Source organism: Mastigoproctus giganteus, chromosome 4 (genome assembly GCF_048544385.1).
Source record: "Mastigoproctus giganteus isolate SK-2022 chromosome 4, ASM4854438v1, whole genome shotgun sequence".
NCBI lineage: Eukaryota > Metazoa > Arthropoda > Arachnida > Uropygi > Thelyphonidae > Mastigoproctus > Mastigoproctus giganteus.
The window spans coordinates 219,239,913-219,259,332 of record NC_143578.1 but is presented as its reverse complement, the minus strand read 5'-3'; the positions used below and the strand labels follow the sequence as shown (position 1 = coordinate 219,259,332).

The following is a 19,420-nucleotide window of genomic DNA, read 5'->3' as shown; positions in this document are numbered from 1 at the left end:
CAAATTTTTAATTTCATTCAGCAAATTTCGAAATCTCTGTAGAAACTTACTCCGACTCAGCCACCTCATATCTGTGTTTAATATCAGATCTGGTTCATTTTCATTGAGGTGCATTTTGAAAAGTCCTTTGAAGAGACTGTTCTCTGATGGAATTCATGATTTTGAAAGCTATGTCTATACATAATACTTTTAGCATTTAATCTCTTGCTGGCTAACACGTTTTGGTAGATCATACAGTGGTAACTCAAATCTGAGAATTTGTCATCCTTTTAGCACAATGCGATGAATCCGTTATGATGCCCTGTCATTGCTTTAGCTCCATCTGTTGTTATTGATACGAGTTTAAATAGTGGTAATTTAATTTTTTTCAATAAAATTTTTGAATGCATTAAATATATCAAGACGTGTAGTTTTTTTTTTTTTTTTTTTTAACGAAACAATATCCAGCAGCTCTTCTGTAGTCGCAGAATCGTCGAAAACCATCCGAATAAAAACGAGCAATTGAGCTGTATCACTGACATCTGCAGATTCATCCAGTTGTAAAGAAAAGGACATACAATTAGCAATATGAGCATGCAATTGTTCGCTCACATTTTTTTTTTTTTTTTGGAAGCGTCGCATCACAGTATTTTGAGATAATTGCAGATTTTGAAGAGCACATTTAATTTTATTTTTATTCTTAAAATTTTCAAAATTTGAATCTTATTTCTAAAAATGAGTCTTTGATGAATTGACCATCAGAAAATGGTTTGCATTTTTTTGCGAGAAATGACTCACTTTTAATGAGTTACTGCTTTAGATTGTAAATTGGGTTTCACAAAGAAATTTTGTTGTGCAAATAATCTGGATTTAAGTTCTTATTTTTTTTTTTTAAGGTCACTATTGGTCCTTGAGGTTATCACGGACATTCTCTCAGATATGCCAGACAAGCTGTACTTGCTACTGGGGAGTCTAAAACGCTGATGGAACTGATATTCGGGTGACACTCAAGTCAAGTGGACCCAATTTCGGCGAAGTTCAGACGGTCTGTGACAGCCAAATCCTCTGCTTGCACCTTCACGATGGTGGGACTGTTAGTAATCCTGGGTATAACCTCCATGCACAAGTACATGGTGGGTGACCACCCAGGTGTGAACCAACATAAGCAGGGGTCGAGGTGTGGTGCCCACACCACATGGAGGAACGCCGCCCCTCTATGTTACCAGGCAGTACTAGGTGGTAGATGAATCACATCAACAGGTGAAATTCCACCACTTTGCTTATTTGGAGGCTTGAAGTGGTGGAACCCATGTTTAGAGTAGAGCTAAGTTCCAGTCAACCTTTCCCTATCTCTTCCATCATGCAGTATGATTGATGACTTTTGAGGTTATGATGAACGTCGTGGCGGGATCCAGTATTCCTTACTTTTGAGGGTACAGCTCTAAAACGGTGTTTGCAGGCCGGCCGCTAGTTAGTACACTGGACCGAACCGACTAGTAACTCTCTAGGAGGCTTCCGGATCAGCTAGTGTATAATCTTGCTACCTCTACTCTTCCAGATAGTGACTGGAGGGAGTCCGAGTAGTGTGTATGCGGAGAGCATTGTCCAGGCCACGTTATGTCAAGGATCTGGGTATATTCTTACCACGTGTACGCCATATCCAAAAATTTCATTACTTCATACAGCATGTCCCACTCACTTTTTCTTATTATTGAATACATCATGAATTGTCAGACTAATAGAGCAAGCTTATCTGCGAAAAGATCTAAACCTCCCAAGGACTTCCTAATTCATTTCACAAATATACGTGGTCTCAATTCTAATTTCAACGATGTCCATTTCCACTTGCAGTCTGCCAAGCCCCATGTACTTTTTCTGACAGAATCTCAGTTATCGGTTGATTCAACTACTGCTCATCTCAGATGCCCAAATTATTCACTGTATGATTCTTTTCGCCTCAAAGGTGGTACTTGTGCATATGTTCGTTCTGATATTCTCTGTCAGAGACTTGGCAATTTGGAATCTCCTCTCTTTGATCTTCTCTGGCTTAAAATCTCTCTACCGCATTGTGTCAAATCCATCTGTTGTCTCTACCGTTCTCCCAACTCCACTAATCACTTGGAGCTCTTTGACTTCCTCTCTTTGCAATTTGACTTTCTCCAGTCCAACTTTCCTAACAGTGAGGTAATTTTCCTTGGTGATTATAATGTTCACAACTCCAGCTGGTTTCCGTTTTCTAGTCACACCGACCCAGCAGGTCGAGATGCTGAGGCTTTTGCAATTACTAATGACCTAGCACAGATCGTTCATTTACCTACAAGAATACTGGACAATCCTAATCATACAGCCAATACGCTTGATCTTTTTCTCACAAACAACCCTTCTAAGTACACGGTTGAAGTGAGAGGTCCTTTAGGCACTTCAGATCACAACTTGGTGATTGTCTCTTCTCCAATGGAACCTTTATCTCATGGCTATTCCCAACCTCGTGTTGTTTGGCATTACAAGAAGGCAAAATGGGACGACCCGTGAGACTTCTTCTTTTCTTTGGTCGGATTACTGTTTCAAAACTTCTGATGTCAACGTTTGCTCAGATCGTGTCAGTGAAATTATTCTTGCAGGAATGGAATCCTTTATCCCACACTTCACTTTAGAATCTCATCCTTTATCTAAACCTTGGTTTTCCAATAAATGTGCTAAGGCTGTTCAAGAGAAGAATGTTGCATATTGTAATTGGCTTGTTTCTAATTCTTCAGTTTCATTTTCTTCCTACACCAAAGCTCGCAACAATTGTAAAGCAGTTATTAATCAGTCCAAACTAGAGTTTGAACAGGCTAAGAGTAGAAAACTTGCTTCTTGCCCTAATGGTAGCCGAGCGTTCTGGTCTCTTGCCAAAGCTATTGGCCGCAACTTTTGCCCATCTCTGCTCCCACCTCCGTCCAAACCAGATGGTTCTGTTGTCACTTCAGCCAAGGATAAAGCTGACCTGCTAGCATCCCATTTTTTTTTCCAGCTCATGTATTAATGATCTTGGTAAAACACCTCCTAACATTCCCAACACACTCCATTCAATGCCTCCTGTGGTCTTCAGTCAAAAGGATATCAGAAGGATTTTGATGAATCTTAATGCTAAGAAAGCTTCAGGTCCTGATGGTATTTCTCCACTTGTTCTCAAAACCTGTGCTCCTGAACTTTCTCCTATTCTTTGCCGCCTTTTTTCACTTTCTTATTCCAAAGGTGTTTTTACTTCTGCTTGGAAATTTGCTCATATCCAGCCAGTTCCTAAAAAGGGTGACAAATCCCTCCCATCCAGTTATCGTCCCATTGCAATTACTTCTACTCTTTCTCAAGTAATGGAGAAATCAATTAACCGCCAACTCTTAAATTACTTAGAAACCTTTCGTCTGATCAACGATCGCCAGTATGGATTCCGTCAGTGTCGATCCACTGGTGATATTCTGGCTTATGTTACCCATTTATGGACTAATTCAAGGGAAAATTTTGGTGAAACACAAGTAGTTGCTCTTGACATCTCAAAGGCTTTCAATCGTGTTTGGCATAATGGTCTTCTAAACAAGCTTCCATCTTATGGTTTGCCAACTGTTTTTAGTAATTGGTTATCCAGTTTTCTCTCTGATCGCTCACTGAGGATGATGGTAGATGGCTCTCTGTCTTCTAACTTCTCCACTAATGCCGGTGTCTCCCCAAGGTTCAGTTCTTTCCCCCACTCTTTTCCTCTTGTATATCAATGACCTTCTTCCATTGACTGGAAATCCTATCCATAGTTTTGCTGATGATAGCACATTGCATTCCACTTAGCATTTTGAGAAACTTTGTCCTGCTCAATCAGCTTCAACTTCTCGAAAATCTGCTACCAATTCCTTAAATGCCAATCTTCAGGTAATTCTCCAGTGGGGCAAAGACAACTTAGTCGATATCAACCCTTCTAAAACTCAGTCTTGTCTTATATCTCGCAAAAAGGATTCTTCTGCTCCTATGCTTATCTTTAGGGACACTCCGATTTCTAGGCAAAATGATATATCTCCTTTGGGGATTACCCTGACTTCTAATCTCTCTTGGCACAAGCACATTACAAATATTGCTTCCCCTGCATCTAAAAAACTTGGTTTTCTCTTTCGCTCTCGGCATTACTTTTCTTCCAAACAGCTGCTCACTCTGTATAAATCGCAAATCCGCCCTGTCATGGAATATTGTTCCCACATCTGGGGTGGTGCCCCCAAAACCTCTCTCAGGCTTCTTGATTCCATTCAGCAGAGGGCAGTTAGGTTAATTAATGATTCATCTCTAACAGAGTCTCTCCACTCGCTTTCTCATAGACGTACTGTTTCTGCTGCATGCGTCTTCTACAGATACTTCCATGGGCACTGTTCTTCTGAATTGTCTTCTATAATTCCCACTCTCTCTTTTAAAACAGTCTGAACATGTGCTGCCACCAGCCAACATCCATTTACTGTCCAACTTCAAACCCACAGAACCAACTTTTCATCTTCCTCATTTATTCATTCAACTGTCGTTTTCTGGAACAACCTTCCTTCATTCGTATTTCCTGAAAATTAGAATCTACAGAAGTTCAAGTCCAATGTTAACAAATATCTTCTTTCGTCTTCTCAACCTCCAACCCAAGCATGGTACTAAGTACTATAGGTTCTAATACCTCTTGTGTTTGGGGTTCACATTAAAAAAAAAAAAAAAAAGGCAGAAAATCCGATTGGTATTTACCATGGAGTGCGTTGAAGTGCCTTTCTAAATTCCCTTTTTTTTTGGTATAGCCACGGAAGCATTGCAAATCAAACAACATTTTTCTTTTATCATTACAAAAAAGTATTCTAGTTTTCGCACTCTTGATGAAAATGATACGTTTTACTCTTTTGGCGTATTCATTTTAAATCAAAAGGTATTAAATTAACATATAAGTACTCTCAGTTATTAATATTAAGTAAGCCAAATAATTATTCGATACATAAGCTATGCTCTCCACAACGTAACTGCGTGAATTTTCACTAGACAAGGCTAGTGACTGCGCGGCGACAAGAGTGGTCATATGGTTCAACGGATTTGTAATAACATTGAGATTTTGGCTAATCTATTTTTTATACAGTATATATTTAAAATTCGGTCGTGATCGACCGAAATTAAAGCCACGATCGACTGGTAGATCGCAATCGACTTGTTGGCCACCCCTGATGTAGAGGAATATGCTTTTTGCTTCCTGTGATGTTTGCTTTATCTTTTTATTTTTATTATGAATGATTCAGTTTTCAATTATTTGAAACATTATTTAGTGTGTGTGTGTGTGTGTGTGTGTGTGTGTGTGTGTATTTTACACATACAAATACTACATAAGTTTTTATGTTTTTTGACTTGAAAAATAAAATAATAATAAAAAAACAATTTGAATAGAAACTTTTAACTTAATTTATTGTCCTATAAAAAGATATAAGAATAAAATTTAAATACTTAACAAGTTAAGTTTAAGTATGCTTTTATATTACACGTTTTCTTGGTGTATTATTATTATTTCTTGGTTTATTTTTATTATTAGAAAGTTTTATCACTACTTTAGAAAATATTTACACTGACAATGAGGCCCCTCTTTGGGTGAGGCCTCTGGCCATGGCCAATTTGGCTATAGCGTTAATGTGGCCTTGACATTAGCTAATAAAATTACATGAGAAACTGACTGCCAGTTAACTAAAGTTTTCGTTTGATTCAGCTGTGTTACTTTCCTAGATGTAAAAGAATGTGTGAGGTTTTGTATTATTATGGAGTAATACTGTGCTATAACTATTTTGTTAAGTTGCTTGGCCACTTTCATGGCTTGTGTTAACTGCACAATTGTTTAGTTGCAATGATGGTGATGGTGCTACTGTTGCTGAACTAGGCTGTCAGTAATGGTTCTATGTTAAATAAAAATGAATGTTAACATCACTTTCCTCCTATGGAAAGAATTTGTGTGAGTAGGTGAGGTGCTTGAATTCCTTACTCAAATATTTCACCACCCATACACACTTTCAAATGATGACTGCAACAGAACATAGTAGCAAGATGTTCTGAGGACAGAAACATTTCAAATGAGTGGGTAACTAATGCCAGGGAAGCAAGCTTAAATTACTTTAAAGGGTGTGTGTCAGGGTAGTTAACTATACAAGAACACAAATAAGTTTTAATTGTTTATATAGTACAAGTATATAGTTTATATAGTTTTTATAGTACAAGTAACACTGACATAATTGGGCTTACAGAAACCTGGTGCCACCCGGAGATAGGGGATGATGAGTTTCAGCACAGTATGTATAATTTATTTAGGATGGATAGGAAAGATAGAAGGGGTGGTGGGGGTCATGCTTCTTATCAAAACCAGTCTGAGCGTGATGAAAGCTCCCAGATTCAGACGTTTCGCATGTTAGCATAGAATCTGTATGGTGTGACATAGTTGGAAGCAAAGGTATAATGAAAGTGAGAGTAACCTACAGGCCAGGTGATTGTGACGATTATGATGAGAGCCTCTACATGCAAATGGAATGGGCAAGTAAGTGTGAATGTCTTATTATGGGTGATTTTAATTTGCCGTAATTGATTGGAGCAAATAGGAATGAAACTTCACATGGGGGACAAAATTTTTAAATCTTATCTTATCAACTAGATGATTGTTATTTGTATCTACATATCAGGGAAAGTACAAAGGAAAAGAATATTCTAGACCTCATCACCCATGAACCTGATGACATAATAGGACTGACAGTACAGGAACCAGTAGCAAGAAGTGATTACTGAGTTCTGTGGTGGTTGATGGAGAGAGAGGTAGCAGTAGTTAAAAGAAAAGGAATGTGTTATAATTTCAGGAAAGGAAATTACAACTGCTTAAGGTGCTACATTCCCTCTAACTGGGTAGATATCGCACAGAGAGCAAATACAATTGAATTATGATATACCTTTAAAACATTAATCACAGAAGCTTTGAATGCTTATATACCATTAAAAATATAATCCGTGAGAAAGATTCCAAGTTGGATGAATAAGGAAGTTGTCAGATTACTCGAGCAGAAAAAGACGGCATGGAAAAGTTAGAGCAATAAAAGGTACTGAAGTCTATAACAGCTACAAATTGATCTGTAATAGTGCCATAGAAAAGGTTAGGCTGGCAATGGCAGATTATGAGAAATCGCTGGCAAAGACACCAGAGAGTGGCGATAAGGAAATCTTCACATATATAAATGCAAAGAAGGGATGGACAAACCAGATCAGATCCTTATGTAATGGACATGGGATAGTATTAGATACCCCAGCTGAAGTTGCAGATTAACTCAACAGTTACATTGCATCGATATTTACAGAAGAAAATCCTTTGTGTAAATGAGATATTATGGTAGTGAATTTGAAAAAAATGTAATTAATGATGTTGAAATTTCACGTTTATCTAATGAAAAAACTTTTGCGCCTACAGGCCTGTAAGGCACCTGGAGTTGATGGAAATGGCATGGGCAAGTGAGTGCATTGAACCATTGGGGCTAATTATGAGAGCATTACTGGACTCGGGGGGTGATTCCGTTGGATTGGAAAAGTGCCAATGTATCTCCAGTACACAAGGACGGTTCTAAGAGAAGTGGGATATTACCAGCTGGTCAGTCTAACTTCAGTAGTAGGGAAAATCATTGACACAATGACCAAGGGTGGAATTCAGTATCATTTAGATAGAAATGGAATTCTGAAGGATACTTAGCATGGTTTTGTAAAGGGAAATATATGTTTAACTAACCTGGTTAGCTACTTTGACAAGGTCATTCAAGAGCTGGATTTAGGGAATAATTTTGACATTGTTTATTTAGATTTCAGCAAAGCATTTGATTCAGTTCCACATGAGTGTTACTTTATAAGCTTGAACAGGTTGGAATTGCAGGGAAAATCCTTAGATGGATAGTAGGATGGCGTCAGGGCAGGAGGCAGAGGGTTGTGATAAATGGTTATTCCTCAGATTGGGTTGATGTAAGAAGTGGGGTTCCCCAAGGTTCAGTGTTAGGACCACTGTTATTTTTGATTTTCATAAATGACATCGATGAAGGGTTAGAGGCCATGATGTCTAAATTTGCAGATTATGTAAAGATGGTAGAGTAGTTAATGATTGCTGTCAAGCAGAGCTTCTTCAGAGTGACCTTGATAGAGGTCACTCTGAAAATGACAGCTGTACTTTAATCCAGCAAAGTGTAAGGTGTTACACCTGGGGAACAGTAACCCTAAAGTGACGTATACACTTGGTGGAGTTGACTTCCTCTCTTTGCAACTTGACTTGTATGGGGGGGCAGGCATTGTCGAGGCCGTATTATGTCAAGGATCTGGGTATATTCTTACCATGTGTATGCCATATCCAAAAATTTCATTATTTCATACAGCATGTCCCACCCACTTTTTCTTACTATTGAATACACCATGAATTGTCAAACTAATTGAGCAAGCTTATCTATGAAAAGATCTAAACCTCCCAGGCACTTCCTAATCCAGTTCACAAATATACGTGGTCTCAATTCTAATCTCAACAATGTCCATTTCCACTTGCAGTTTGCCAAACCCTATGTAATTTTTCTGAGAGAATCTCAGTTATCGATTGATTCAACTACTGCTCATCTCAGATGCCCAAATTATTCGCTGTATGATTCTTTTCGCCTCAAAGGTGATATTTGTGCATATGTCCGTTCAGATATTCCCTGTCAGAGACTTGGCAATTTGGAATCTCCTCTCTTTGATCTTCTCTGGCTTAAAATCTCTCTACCTCATTGTGTCAAATTCATCTGTTGTCTCTACCGTTCTCCCAACTCCACTAATCACTTGGAGCTCTTTGACTTCCTCTCTTTGCAACTTGACTTTCTCCAGTCCAACTTTCCTAACAGTGAGGTAATTTTCCTTGGTGATTTTAATGTTCACAACTCCAGCTGGCTTCCGTTTTCTTGTCACACCGACCCAGCTGGTCGAGATGCTGAGGCTTTTGCAATTACTAATGATCTTGCACAGATTGTCCATTTACCTACAAGAATACCGGACAATCCTAATCATACAGCCAATACGCTTGATCTTTTTCTCACAAACAACCCTTCTAAGTACACGGTTGAAGTGAGAGGTCCTTTAGGCACTTCAGATCACAACTTGGTGATTGTCTCTTCTCCAATGGAACCTTTATTTCATGGCTATTCCCAACCTCGTGTTGTTTGACATTACAAGAATGCAAAATGGGATGACCTGCGAGACTTCTTTTCCTTGGTCAGATTACTGTTTCAAAAGTTCTGATGTCAGCATTTGCTCAGATCGTGTCAGTGCAATTATTCTTGCAGGAATGGAATCCTTTATCCCATACTCCACTTTAAAATCTCATCCTTTATCTAAACCTTGGTTTTCCAATAAATGTGCTAAGGCTGTTCAAGAGAAGAATGTTGCATATCGTAATTGGCTTGTTTCTAATTCTTCAGTTTCATTTTCTGCCTACACCAAAGCTCGCAACAATTGTAAAGCATTTATTAACCAGTCCAAACTAGAGTTTGAACAGATTAAGAGTAGAAAACTTGCTTCTTGCCCTAATGGTAGCCCAGCATTCTGGTCTCTTGCCAAAGCTATTGGCCGCAACTTTCGCCCATCTCTGCTCCCACCTCTGTCCAAACCAGCTGGTTCTGTTGTCACTTCAGCCAAGGTAAAGCTGACCTGCTAGCATCCCATTTTTCTTTCAACTCACGCATTAACAATCTTGGTAAGACACCTCCCACTATTCCCAACACGCTCCATTCAATGCCTCCTGTGGTCTTCCGTCAAAAGGATGTCAGAAGGATTTTGACGAATCTTGATTCTAAGAAAGCTCCAGGTCCCGATGGTATTTCTCCATTTGTTCTCAAAACCTGTGCTCCTGAACTTACTCCTATTCTTTGCCACCTTTTTTCACTTTCTTATTCGAAAGGTGTTTTTCCTTCTGCTTGGAAATTTGCTCATATCCAGCCAGTTCCTAAAAAGCGTGACAAATCCCTCCCATCCAATTATCGTCCCATTGCAATTACTCCTACTCTTTCTAAAGTAATGGAGAAATCAATTAACCGCTAAATTTTAAACTACCTAGAAACCTTCCATCTGATCAACGATTGCCAGTATGGATTCCGTCAGTGTCGATCCATTGGTGATATTCTGGCTTATGTTACCCATTTATGGACTAATTCAATGGAAAGGTTTGGTGAAACACAAGTAGTTGCTCTTGACATCTCAAAGGCTTTTGATCGTGTTTGCCATAAAGGTCCTCTAAACAAGCTTCCATCTTATGGTTTGCTTTTTAGTAACTGGTTATCCAGTTTTCTCTCTGATTGTTCACTGAGGGTGATGGCTCTCTGTCTTCTAACTTCTCTACTAATGCCGGTGTCCGCCAAGGTTCAGTTCTTTCCCCCCACTCTTTTCCTCTTGTATATTGATGACTTCTTCCATTGACTGGAAATCCTATCCATAGTTTTGCTGATGATAGCACATTGCATTCCACTTTCCATTTTGAGAAACCTTGTCCTGCTCAATCAGCTTCAACTTCTCGAAAATCTGCTACCAATTCCTTAAATGCCGACCTTCAGGTAATTCTCAGGTGGGGCAAAGATGCTTATCTTTAGTGACACTCCGATTTCTAGGCAAAATGATATATCTCTTTTGGGGATTACCCTGACTTCTCCTACTCTTAATATCATTGGTGCCAATGTTTACAACAATATCACCTTTTGTGCCCTTAAAAGATGATATACGTTTTGCAACATCATCAACTTTTGCCCCTGGCAGACATACCTGGTTTCATCTATCCTTTTTACCCAATATATTCCCCGTCTCCCTGACAATAGAGTCACCAACAATAACTAGTTCCTTTGGGACCAGCGCATTCTGCCTTGGAGATTGCCGCTGTGTTGCCTGATGCCCAGGAGTGAACTCTGGTATTGAGTTGGGCAGCTGAGAGCTTGACGGGCCCCTCATTAATTTCTTCGATGGCATCTACCCTACACCTCAAGCTCTCATAGACGCCCAGTAGAATGCTGAGTTGATGCCTAATTTCTAGACACTCTCTGCACCTAGCACACACAAAGACATCCTTCTTGGCTAGATAATGTTCTGTTCCAGAGAGTTCGGGAAACATTTCACAAGTTGCACATTTTTTTAGGCTGTGATGCTTTGGAGAATCACCCCCACCTCAGTTCCCCCCCGAGTCACAGCACTCCTGCCACTTTGTGCCCGTTGTTTTGCTGCTCTAGTCTGGGGCATGATATTTTAAATTAATAAGATCAATAAATTTAATTAATTGTCAATACTATGCCATCTAATAGAATCCTAAATGCAGTGATGCGTATTACGCTATATAATTATACATTAGAGCTGCCTAGTTACCACAATTAAAAATTTGAATTCCCTACTACTCTATAGAAAAACAATGGCTACAAGATTTGAATGAAATAACGGTTTTACGTATATTAAGTAGTAATCTACAAAAACTCTTTATCTAAAATAAAAATTACCAGCGTCACTATAACTATAAGACTATGTATAAAGTACAATATAAAATAACAATTAGGTAAATAAAAAGGCAAACACTTATCACTTTTTCGGAGCCTGTAATTCACAGGCTTAGATTGTGGTTTCAAAATATAAACCTGCTCATAGCATATTAATGTCTAGGAAAAGGGAGAATGCCTTTAGCTGCTAATTCCTGGGTAAACTATATGAAGTTAGAAAGAGAATTAAGATATTGCAAGAGTAATACTTCTGAGCCATGGGAATTACCTCAAATATGTTATAAATATATAATATTGATAACATGTTTGCAGTTTGATGGATGACAAATTGATGGAAACCACAATTTGATGGAAATGACAAATTTATAAATATGTTTGTTTTCAGCTCCTCCATGGCAATATTTGCCATGGAAGAGCTAAGAGGGTCACCCATTGCAGTGTATTGATGATATATTTGAGGTCATTGTGTAGGGCTCAAATGTAGTGCTCTTGTAATATCTTAATTCCCTTTCTAATTTCATACAGTTTAAGATGAAATTAGAGGTGACAGTACCCTTCCTATCTTGAGCATTAATGCGCAAGTAGGTTCATCACCACAGTCTATAGGAAACCTATGTGTTGTCCAGTCTGTTAATTATGGCTCACATGTTCCTTGTCATTTACATATTACATTTATATTTACATATTACTGCACATGTCCTAACCAATCATGTGTTGGATCCATTACAGTTCTGCTATTGATAAAGATACTGAGATTTCCAAGGTAAGAGTGGGCTTAACAAGGTATGGATTCATGTATTCTGAATAAATTTGAATATTTGTACAAGCTTGCCGTACTACAACACACCCAAATCTTCTTTCCTTTTACCTCCTTTTTCGTTTATGGTATGCGTGCTGGCTGCATATTCTGTTCTATCTGAACTTGCCAGGATCCTACATAACTGTTACATTAGATGTCTCCAGCCCCTTGATATAAAGTTTGTCTATCATCTTAGGGTGAAGTCTCCTATTCCATTCCTCTTACAAAGTGGTTTACCACTTTGTAAGAGTTTATCTTAGCATATCTTATAATTGAAGAGATGAGAGACTTGGGTCACACTGTTGAGCATGAAAATGCAATTAGTAATGCATGAGAATGTAATTTAATTGGTTGTGCTGTTGTACAACCACTGAAATTACATTACGCTAAATCCTCATCATTGGACTGAGCAGCACAGTGACTTTAACATCCATAATTACATCGAGATAATTGATCGCTCCCATGATTTTCACTAGTGCTTTGTGGCTTGAAGTACTCTTTTTTTTGTATGGCAGGTCCCATCACTTTCTGTAATAAAGTGAACCCTCACATATCCTATTATGAAAGTTGCAATTTTGCAGTGTGACAGATGCTGGTGAACTTCACGTGCTGCTATTAATATAGGCTACGTTGCACTGCTAAATCCTCATCAATTCATTGTATTTTCTTCCTCCCTTCTCCGTCCTTTCTTTTGCTGTCCTTTTCCCCATCTTTGGTTGTCCCTATCCATCACTTATGTCATGTCATATATTATTATATGATAGTTTACATATTGCATTCTGGTTAATGCTTCTGTTATTTAAGTTTAAGGCTCTTTTGTGTGTTGCACATTTTAAGTTGATAAAGAGCTTCCTTGCCTCAGAAGCTACCTATTTGTGATTTTATCTAATTTTATTTTTCTCAATTAATATTAGTATTCCAGTACAGTGCTTTTACTTTGGGCTAGTGTAGACTTTTGCTGCCCTAGCCCAAAGAAATAGAAAATAAACGATTAGATAACCATCTAGATGACCTTTTGAATTTCCCCCAAGCTGTCACCATCAGCTACCTAGCCATTATAAAACCGTAAAGCCAGCTACAAAAGCTGGTTTATATTTTATTTTATTAAAATTTCATTTAATATTTATTGGTTGTTTCAAAAATGATTTATAATGAAGTATGGTGGTTATAATTATAAATTATAATTTCATTATATAATAATTTATTATATTTTATTTTATTATAATTTTATTATTTTATAATAAGAGATGGTGTTTTTTATGATGTTTTAAATAACCTTATTAATTAATTTACTACTGACTTTTACCATTTTGTGGTTAACGAGTTTATTAAGAAAGATCATCAGAAAACCTTAGTATTGTGTTTAATAAGAACCTTGAATTCAATAAATATCGATATTCAGCTTAAAATTAATCTTGTAGTATATAAGTAGCAACTCGTTTGTGTCATTTGAAACCAACGTAGTTAACCTATATAAATAGCTTTATTACTTTATCTTGGTGAGTAATTTGGTTGTTCATCTCCCTTGTTTAATAGGAAAATTTAATAGTTTTCTAAAGTTGGGATACTGTACGAGAGACCTCAACCTTTTTGTGATTAAAATGATACACGGAGTATAGATGTTCTCTGTATTTTTGAATATGTTGACCAACACATCCCTGGTATTGTAGATCAGTGCCAAGACTAGTTATAAACTAATGACAGATAATTGTTGTTTAAATAAATGTTTTCTTTCTTCCAACCACCCATTTATAATAGAAAAATGTGTGGTTGTAGGTGATCGATTATGTATGAGAAGAAACAGTATAAAATCAAGTACATGAGAAAACAAGGTAAACTGCATTGTTCTAACTCAGATTTATGTCAGAATTCTAGATTATAATTAAATGCCAGAGATTTTGTGGCAAGATCAATCCAACTATTGTGTTTTTATCAAATTGATAGTTTTATCATGTGGTTGATAGAAATTTTTGTAGTGGTGAAGAACTTAATATTCTGAATTTTAAAAGATGATTTTATCAGTTGATGATAATTAAATTTAAAAGTAATTATGCAGTTTAATTTACAGTAAATTTAAAACAAACTCACTCCGTAAACTTTTCTGGTTTAGATATGCGATCGATTTATAAGGATCTCATTGTATTATCTCAGGAACCTAGGTTTTCAAGAGCCGCAGAACTGAAAAAAAAGGTATGAAATTCTATTTTTAATCTGATTGGCATTTCTTTAAAAATGTTTTATTTGAAGTTCATAATTATATTAAGCATTTAATTTTAATATAGAATGTTTATAAAAAACAACATACTTCACATTTTATGCTAGTTTTGATTGTACAGGCATACCTCGAATAACGAATAGGATGCGTTCCACGAAATTACTTCGTTAAGCGAAACTTCGTTTTCAGAGGTAAAAATACTATGGCCAGAATAGGGATACGTTCCTACGTAAAGAAAATGAAAAGCTTTTTTTTTTTTCGAACAAAGAAAAGTTTTATTAAATAAACAGTCAACTTACATACAAAGTGAAATCACATTTTAAAATATGAGTCTAAAGTTGATTGTTTATGCTTTTTTCCTCTTTCATTTAATAATTGCCTATACTGAGTTATTGCATTTAACACTAATTGATTAACAATAACACTTCTTCCTAAATCAGGATCATTTTCACTAAAAAAATTTAAAACGCTTTCAATGTCATTTAAGCACCTTTTTAAATCTTTGGTTGCTAACACTTTTTCGGCAGGAACTTCTTTAACTTCATCTTCATTATCTTTGTCTTTGTTGCTAACAAGGTTTTCTAAATCTTCCACTGAAAAACCATCATCTTCTGCATTCAATAAATTTCTAACATCCTCTTCATCGACATTTTCGAAACCTATTGATTGAGCCATCTGGATAACTTCATTTCTAATTTCTTGGATGTTATTTTCTTCTTCTATACAACTTCTGGCCATATTTTGCGCCAAACTTCATTTAAGCATTTCTTGGTGACTTCTTTCCAAGAACTAACAATGTTTTCAATTGCGTTTTTAATGGTGTAGTTTTTCCAAAAAGTTTTTAAGCAGTTAAACTGCTTAATGTTCGACGCAGATAATAAGCTTTAAATGATGCTATTATTCCCTGATCCAATGGTTGAATCAGGGAAGTTGTGTTTGCTGGAAGAAACACAACTTTGACTGGAATGCATGTGTCCAACGTGTTAAGATCAGTAGGATGTCCCGGAGCATTGTCTAACAACAAAAGAGCTTTTTCTTCAAAGTTGTTTTTTTTGACAATACCGTTTTACTTCAGGACAAAAGTGGTTAACAAACCAATCAGTAAATAACTCCTTGGTAACCCACGCTTTTCTATTTGCTTTCCATATTACAGGTAAATTCATTTTTATGTTACCTGTTAATGCCCTCGGATTTTCTGAATGGTAAACTAATAACAATTTTAATTTATAATCGCCAGAGGCATTTGATCCAAAGAGTAACGTTAAACGGTCTTTGGCTGCTTTGAACCCAGCAGCTGATTTTTCTTCAATAGAAATGAAGCTTTTTGTTGGTAGCCGTTTCCAGAACAAACTGCTTTCGTCAACATTGAACACCAAATTTGGAAAATTTTCACGTTCAATTATTTCCTTTAGTTTTTCTGGAAACTTATTTGCAGCTTCTGTTAATTTTACACTATGAATCCTGGCCTGTTTTTTTAAATCTCTCGAACCAACCACGAGAAGCCCCAAAGGTTTCCGTAATTTCTTCAGTTTGTTTAGATTTCAGGTGATTAAACTGGAATATTTTTTTATGCTAAATGGGGCTTGAAATTGCCGACTTCGTTATATCGAAGCTTCGTTATCAGAGGTAACGTTAACCGAGGTATGCCTGTATTCTGATTTGAATATTTATGTGACTGTACTAAAGGAGGGTGAGTGTACTTAAAATTTTAAACATTATTGCAAGTAAATGCAAAATGTAATAGTCTTGGAACTTTAGATGCTAGAAGAAGACGATAAAATATAACCAAATGTAAATTCATTATACATTCATTAATAGTAAAGTGTTATCTGTTTGTTAGACTAAAATGGATTTCTCATGATTCAGTCTCTATACTTTTCAGTATTGGCTGAAAAGTATAGAGACTGAAGTTGTGAAAAGTATGTTATTATATTGCAGAGATTGGGAGGTTAATCCTATTCATAGTAGATTTTTATAGTGTATATACTTATTTTGCTGCTCCTGCCAGTGCTATAAGCACCTTCCCCCCCCCCTCCCCAAACTCATTTTTCAGAATTGGTGAAAGATGTTCCATTTGTGTTTTGTGTAATTGATTCCTCCTCTTTTGTTTTTTAGGATTTCTTTAAGATTATGGAACGTTTTTATTTATTTATTAAACTAGGCAGTACAGCCAGCCAACCTTCTAGCAACCCTACCATCCATGTACAATACCATACAGATACATCATCTGTGGCATGTACTACTCCTGGCATGTGGAGCAGGACTAGGCATCTACTCTCTAGCATACTGATCTAGCATTCCAAATGAACTATAAGTTCTAAGTTCTTTTTCTGTGATGGTAATAAGTCTAATTCAAACATATTAGCAATTAATGCCGAATACTTCAAGCATCAATTTTGGTATCCAAGCAGTGGTGGCTCGTGACTCTGATGTTTGGGGGTGCTCTGTCTTTAAGTTACATTAAATTGCCTTGGTTATAAGACATGTAGACATACACAGTAATAATAAGCAAGTTAAAAATACTACAAAATGTTTATCTCAAACTCACTGAGAATAAGTAATGATAGTCTTCTCTATTAGTGAAGCATTACTTATTCGAGGTAGTGCAATATCATGGCAACTCATTGTGAAGGAAGAGCACAATATGAGAAACAGAGCAAAAAGATGTCTACTACAACAACTACCATCATAGTTTCTTAAGAGTTGTCTATGGTGTATCTACACCGATATTATATAGATATTAAACTCTTAACGTATTATTATGCCTTGTGCATTTAGTTATTTTTAAATATTAAAATTGCTGATAAACCCAAGAACAGGCACACAAACAGGCATAGACATTTACCATTAACAGGCTTGAACTTTTATTTAAAAACAAAATCCATTCTTTGGTTTTTATTTATTTGAAAATAGATTAATAATTTTTTCATTCAAGTTTGGTGCACTGTTGACCAAGCTTTTCTCTATTGAAAGCATTGCTTGAGCATTTAGCCTTTCCTGATTCATAGCACTCCTTAAAAATGTTTTTATTCTTTTTAATGTCGAATGGCAGCATTCAGGCTCTGAAGTAGTCATTGGAATGGTCAAAAGAACTTTTATGAGTTTTGTAAGTTCACCAAAAACTTCAGTTAGATTATTTTCTGAGATAAATTTCAGCAAGTCAGTTAATTTGCAATAATTGTGTAGATCATGTCTGCTATAGAAAACTTGTAATTCCGTAAGAAGTCTTTCTCTTTCCATCATGGGATATGCCTCAGTAATCTCCTGTACCTCTTCCGTGGGCATTTTCATACGAAAAATAACAAAGTTCCCCTTATTAAACAATTTAGCAGCAATTAATTGCTTTGTAAAAGAATATCTCTCACCTATGTCAACACTTATATAGTCGCATACTTCCTTTGCTTCAATTATGAGTTTTTGAAGGATTTTCACATTACATTGAATTCCTGATTTTTAGAATGGCATTTTCTTAAAGTTTCCTATATATTCATGTATTTTTACTTCCTCAATTTCTCAAGATTGCATATGATTATAAATAACTTCCATGTGAGGCATTATCTGATGGAAAAGTTCTAACCAGAACTCTAATTTTTCATTACTCAAGATGTGCAAAATTCCAGTTGCTTCTGAAATTGTCTTATCTGCATTTGCTGTCACTTGTAGTTCTTCCATGCACTTTTTTTTAAGGATTCAAAATTTTCATAAATGCTGTTCACGGTGTGTATATTGAAGTTCCATCTTGTAGGGGAAGGTCGGGCAAATACAGCTCTCCATATACTTTCTGAGAACAAAGAGATGCTGCGGTGATCCCGAGAAAAATGTTGGTATCGACATTAGGTTCGAAAAGAATATTCTTGAATCTCGGGTACTACTTGCTGCATTTCTCATCAGATTCAGTTGGTGTGCATAGCAGTGAATAAAATGTGCATTTTTGTACACTTTTATTTTAGCCTGACCTCCCCCTTTCTTGCCTTTCATCACACTTGCACCATCAAATGTCTGAACAACCAGTTTTTGAGTATTTCCTTCGAGGATTATGTCTAACTAATCTAGAATGTGCTACGAAATTCTGCCTGCTGTTTGGTTTTCCGGAGTGAAAAAAACCCCAAAAACACTCAAATTCAGTTCATATCTCAGAACAATTACCATTTGTATATGTTCTGAAACATCTGTTGTCAGTCATAGCATCTACATTGAAGCTTCTTTAATTTCTCTTTTTATTTAATCCCAGCATATTTACAGCAATCAGTCAAGAATATCATTCTGACTAGTTTTTGAATAGTCATTACTTTCTAAATGGTTCTTTTAAATTGGAATCTAATGTACAGGCAAAATTTATTAATCCTCTGAATACTCCTGGATTTTTAGAATAGTCTTTTTCGTCATGTCCATGTAAAAGAATTTCAAACTGTCCACAAAATTTAATGCGGTCTATTATTTTAGATAATACCTCATGATTCTTGTTAACTTTTCTGTTATTTTTGCAGATCGAAAGCCTGTAGGTCTCACTAAGCTGTTCTTTAATATTTATGCTTCCTAAAAGCGATAGTGAAATCATATTATCAATATGTTTCTTCGAACTCTCATGTTTTAGAGTTTTTTTTTTTTTTTCTTTCATTCTGTTTGTTTGTAAAGCCACTTTTTGTCCACAGTAAGTCGCCTCCGAACAGTAAACATGGAAAACAAAACAATGCATTTTTAACTTCACAACCACAAAGCCAACTTTTTCTTTGGTACTATTCAGTTTTAAAATTGAGAATATATTTCTTATTATTACTTATTCCCGACTGAGAAATTTGAATCTTTGGTGGTGGCCTTTTTTAATCGCATTATTTTCTTGGAGAGATAATTGTTGCAAACTAAGTCACCGAAGTTTATTCACTGTCATATGATTTACTTCAT

General features: G+C 36.3%; 1 protein-coding gene across 1 annotated transcript in view; it reads left to right on the top strand.

The window, feature by feature from the left end:
• LOC150087413 (PC-esterase domain-containing protein 1A-like) overlaps positions 1-19,420 on the top strand; it is a 151,827-nt gene that overhangs the window by 27,364 nt on the left and 105,043 nt on the right. Inside the window, exon 3 of the mRNA XM_090372054.1 lies at positions 14,414-14,493. Coding sequence (XP_090228180.1) covers positions 14,414-14,493 — 80 coding nt within the window. The remainder of the gene's footprint in view (positions 1-14,413; positions 14,494-19,420) is intronic.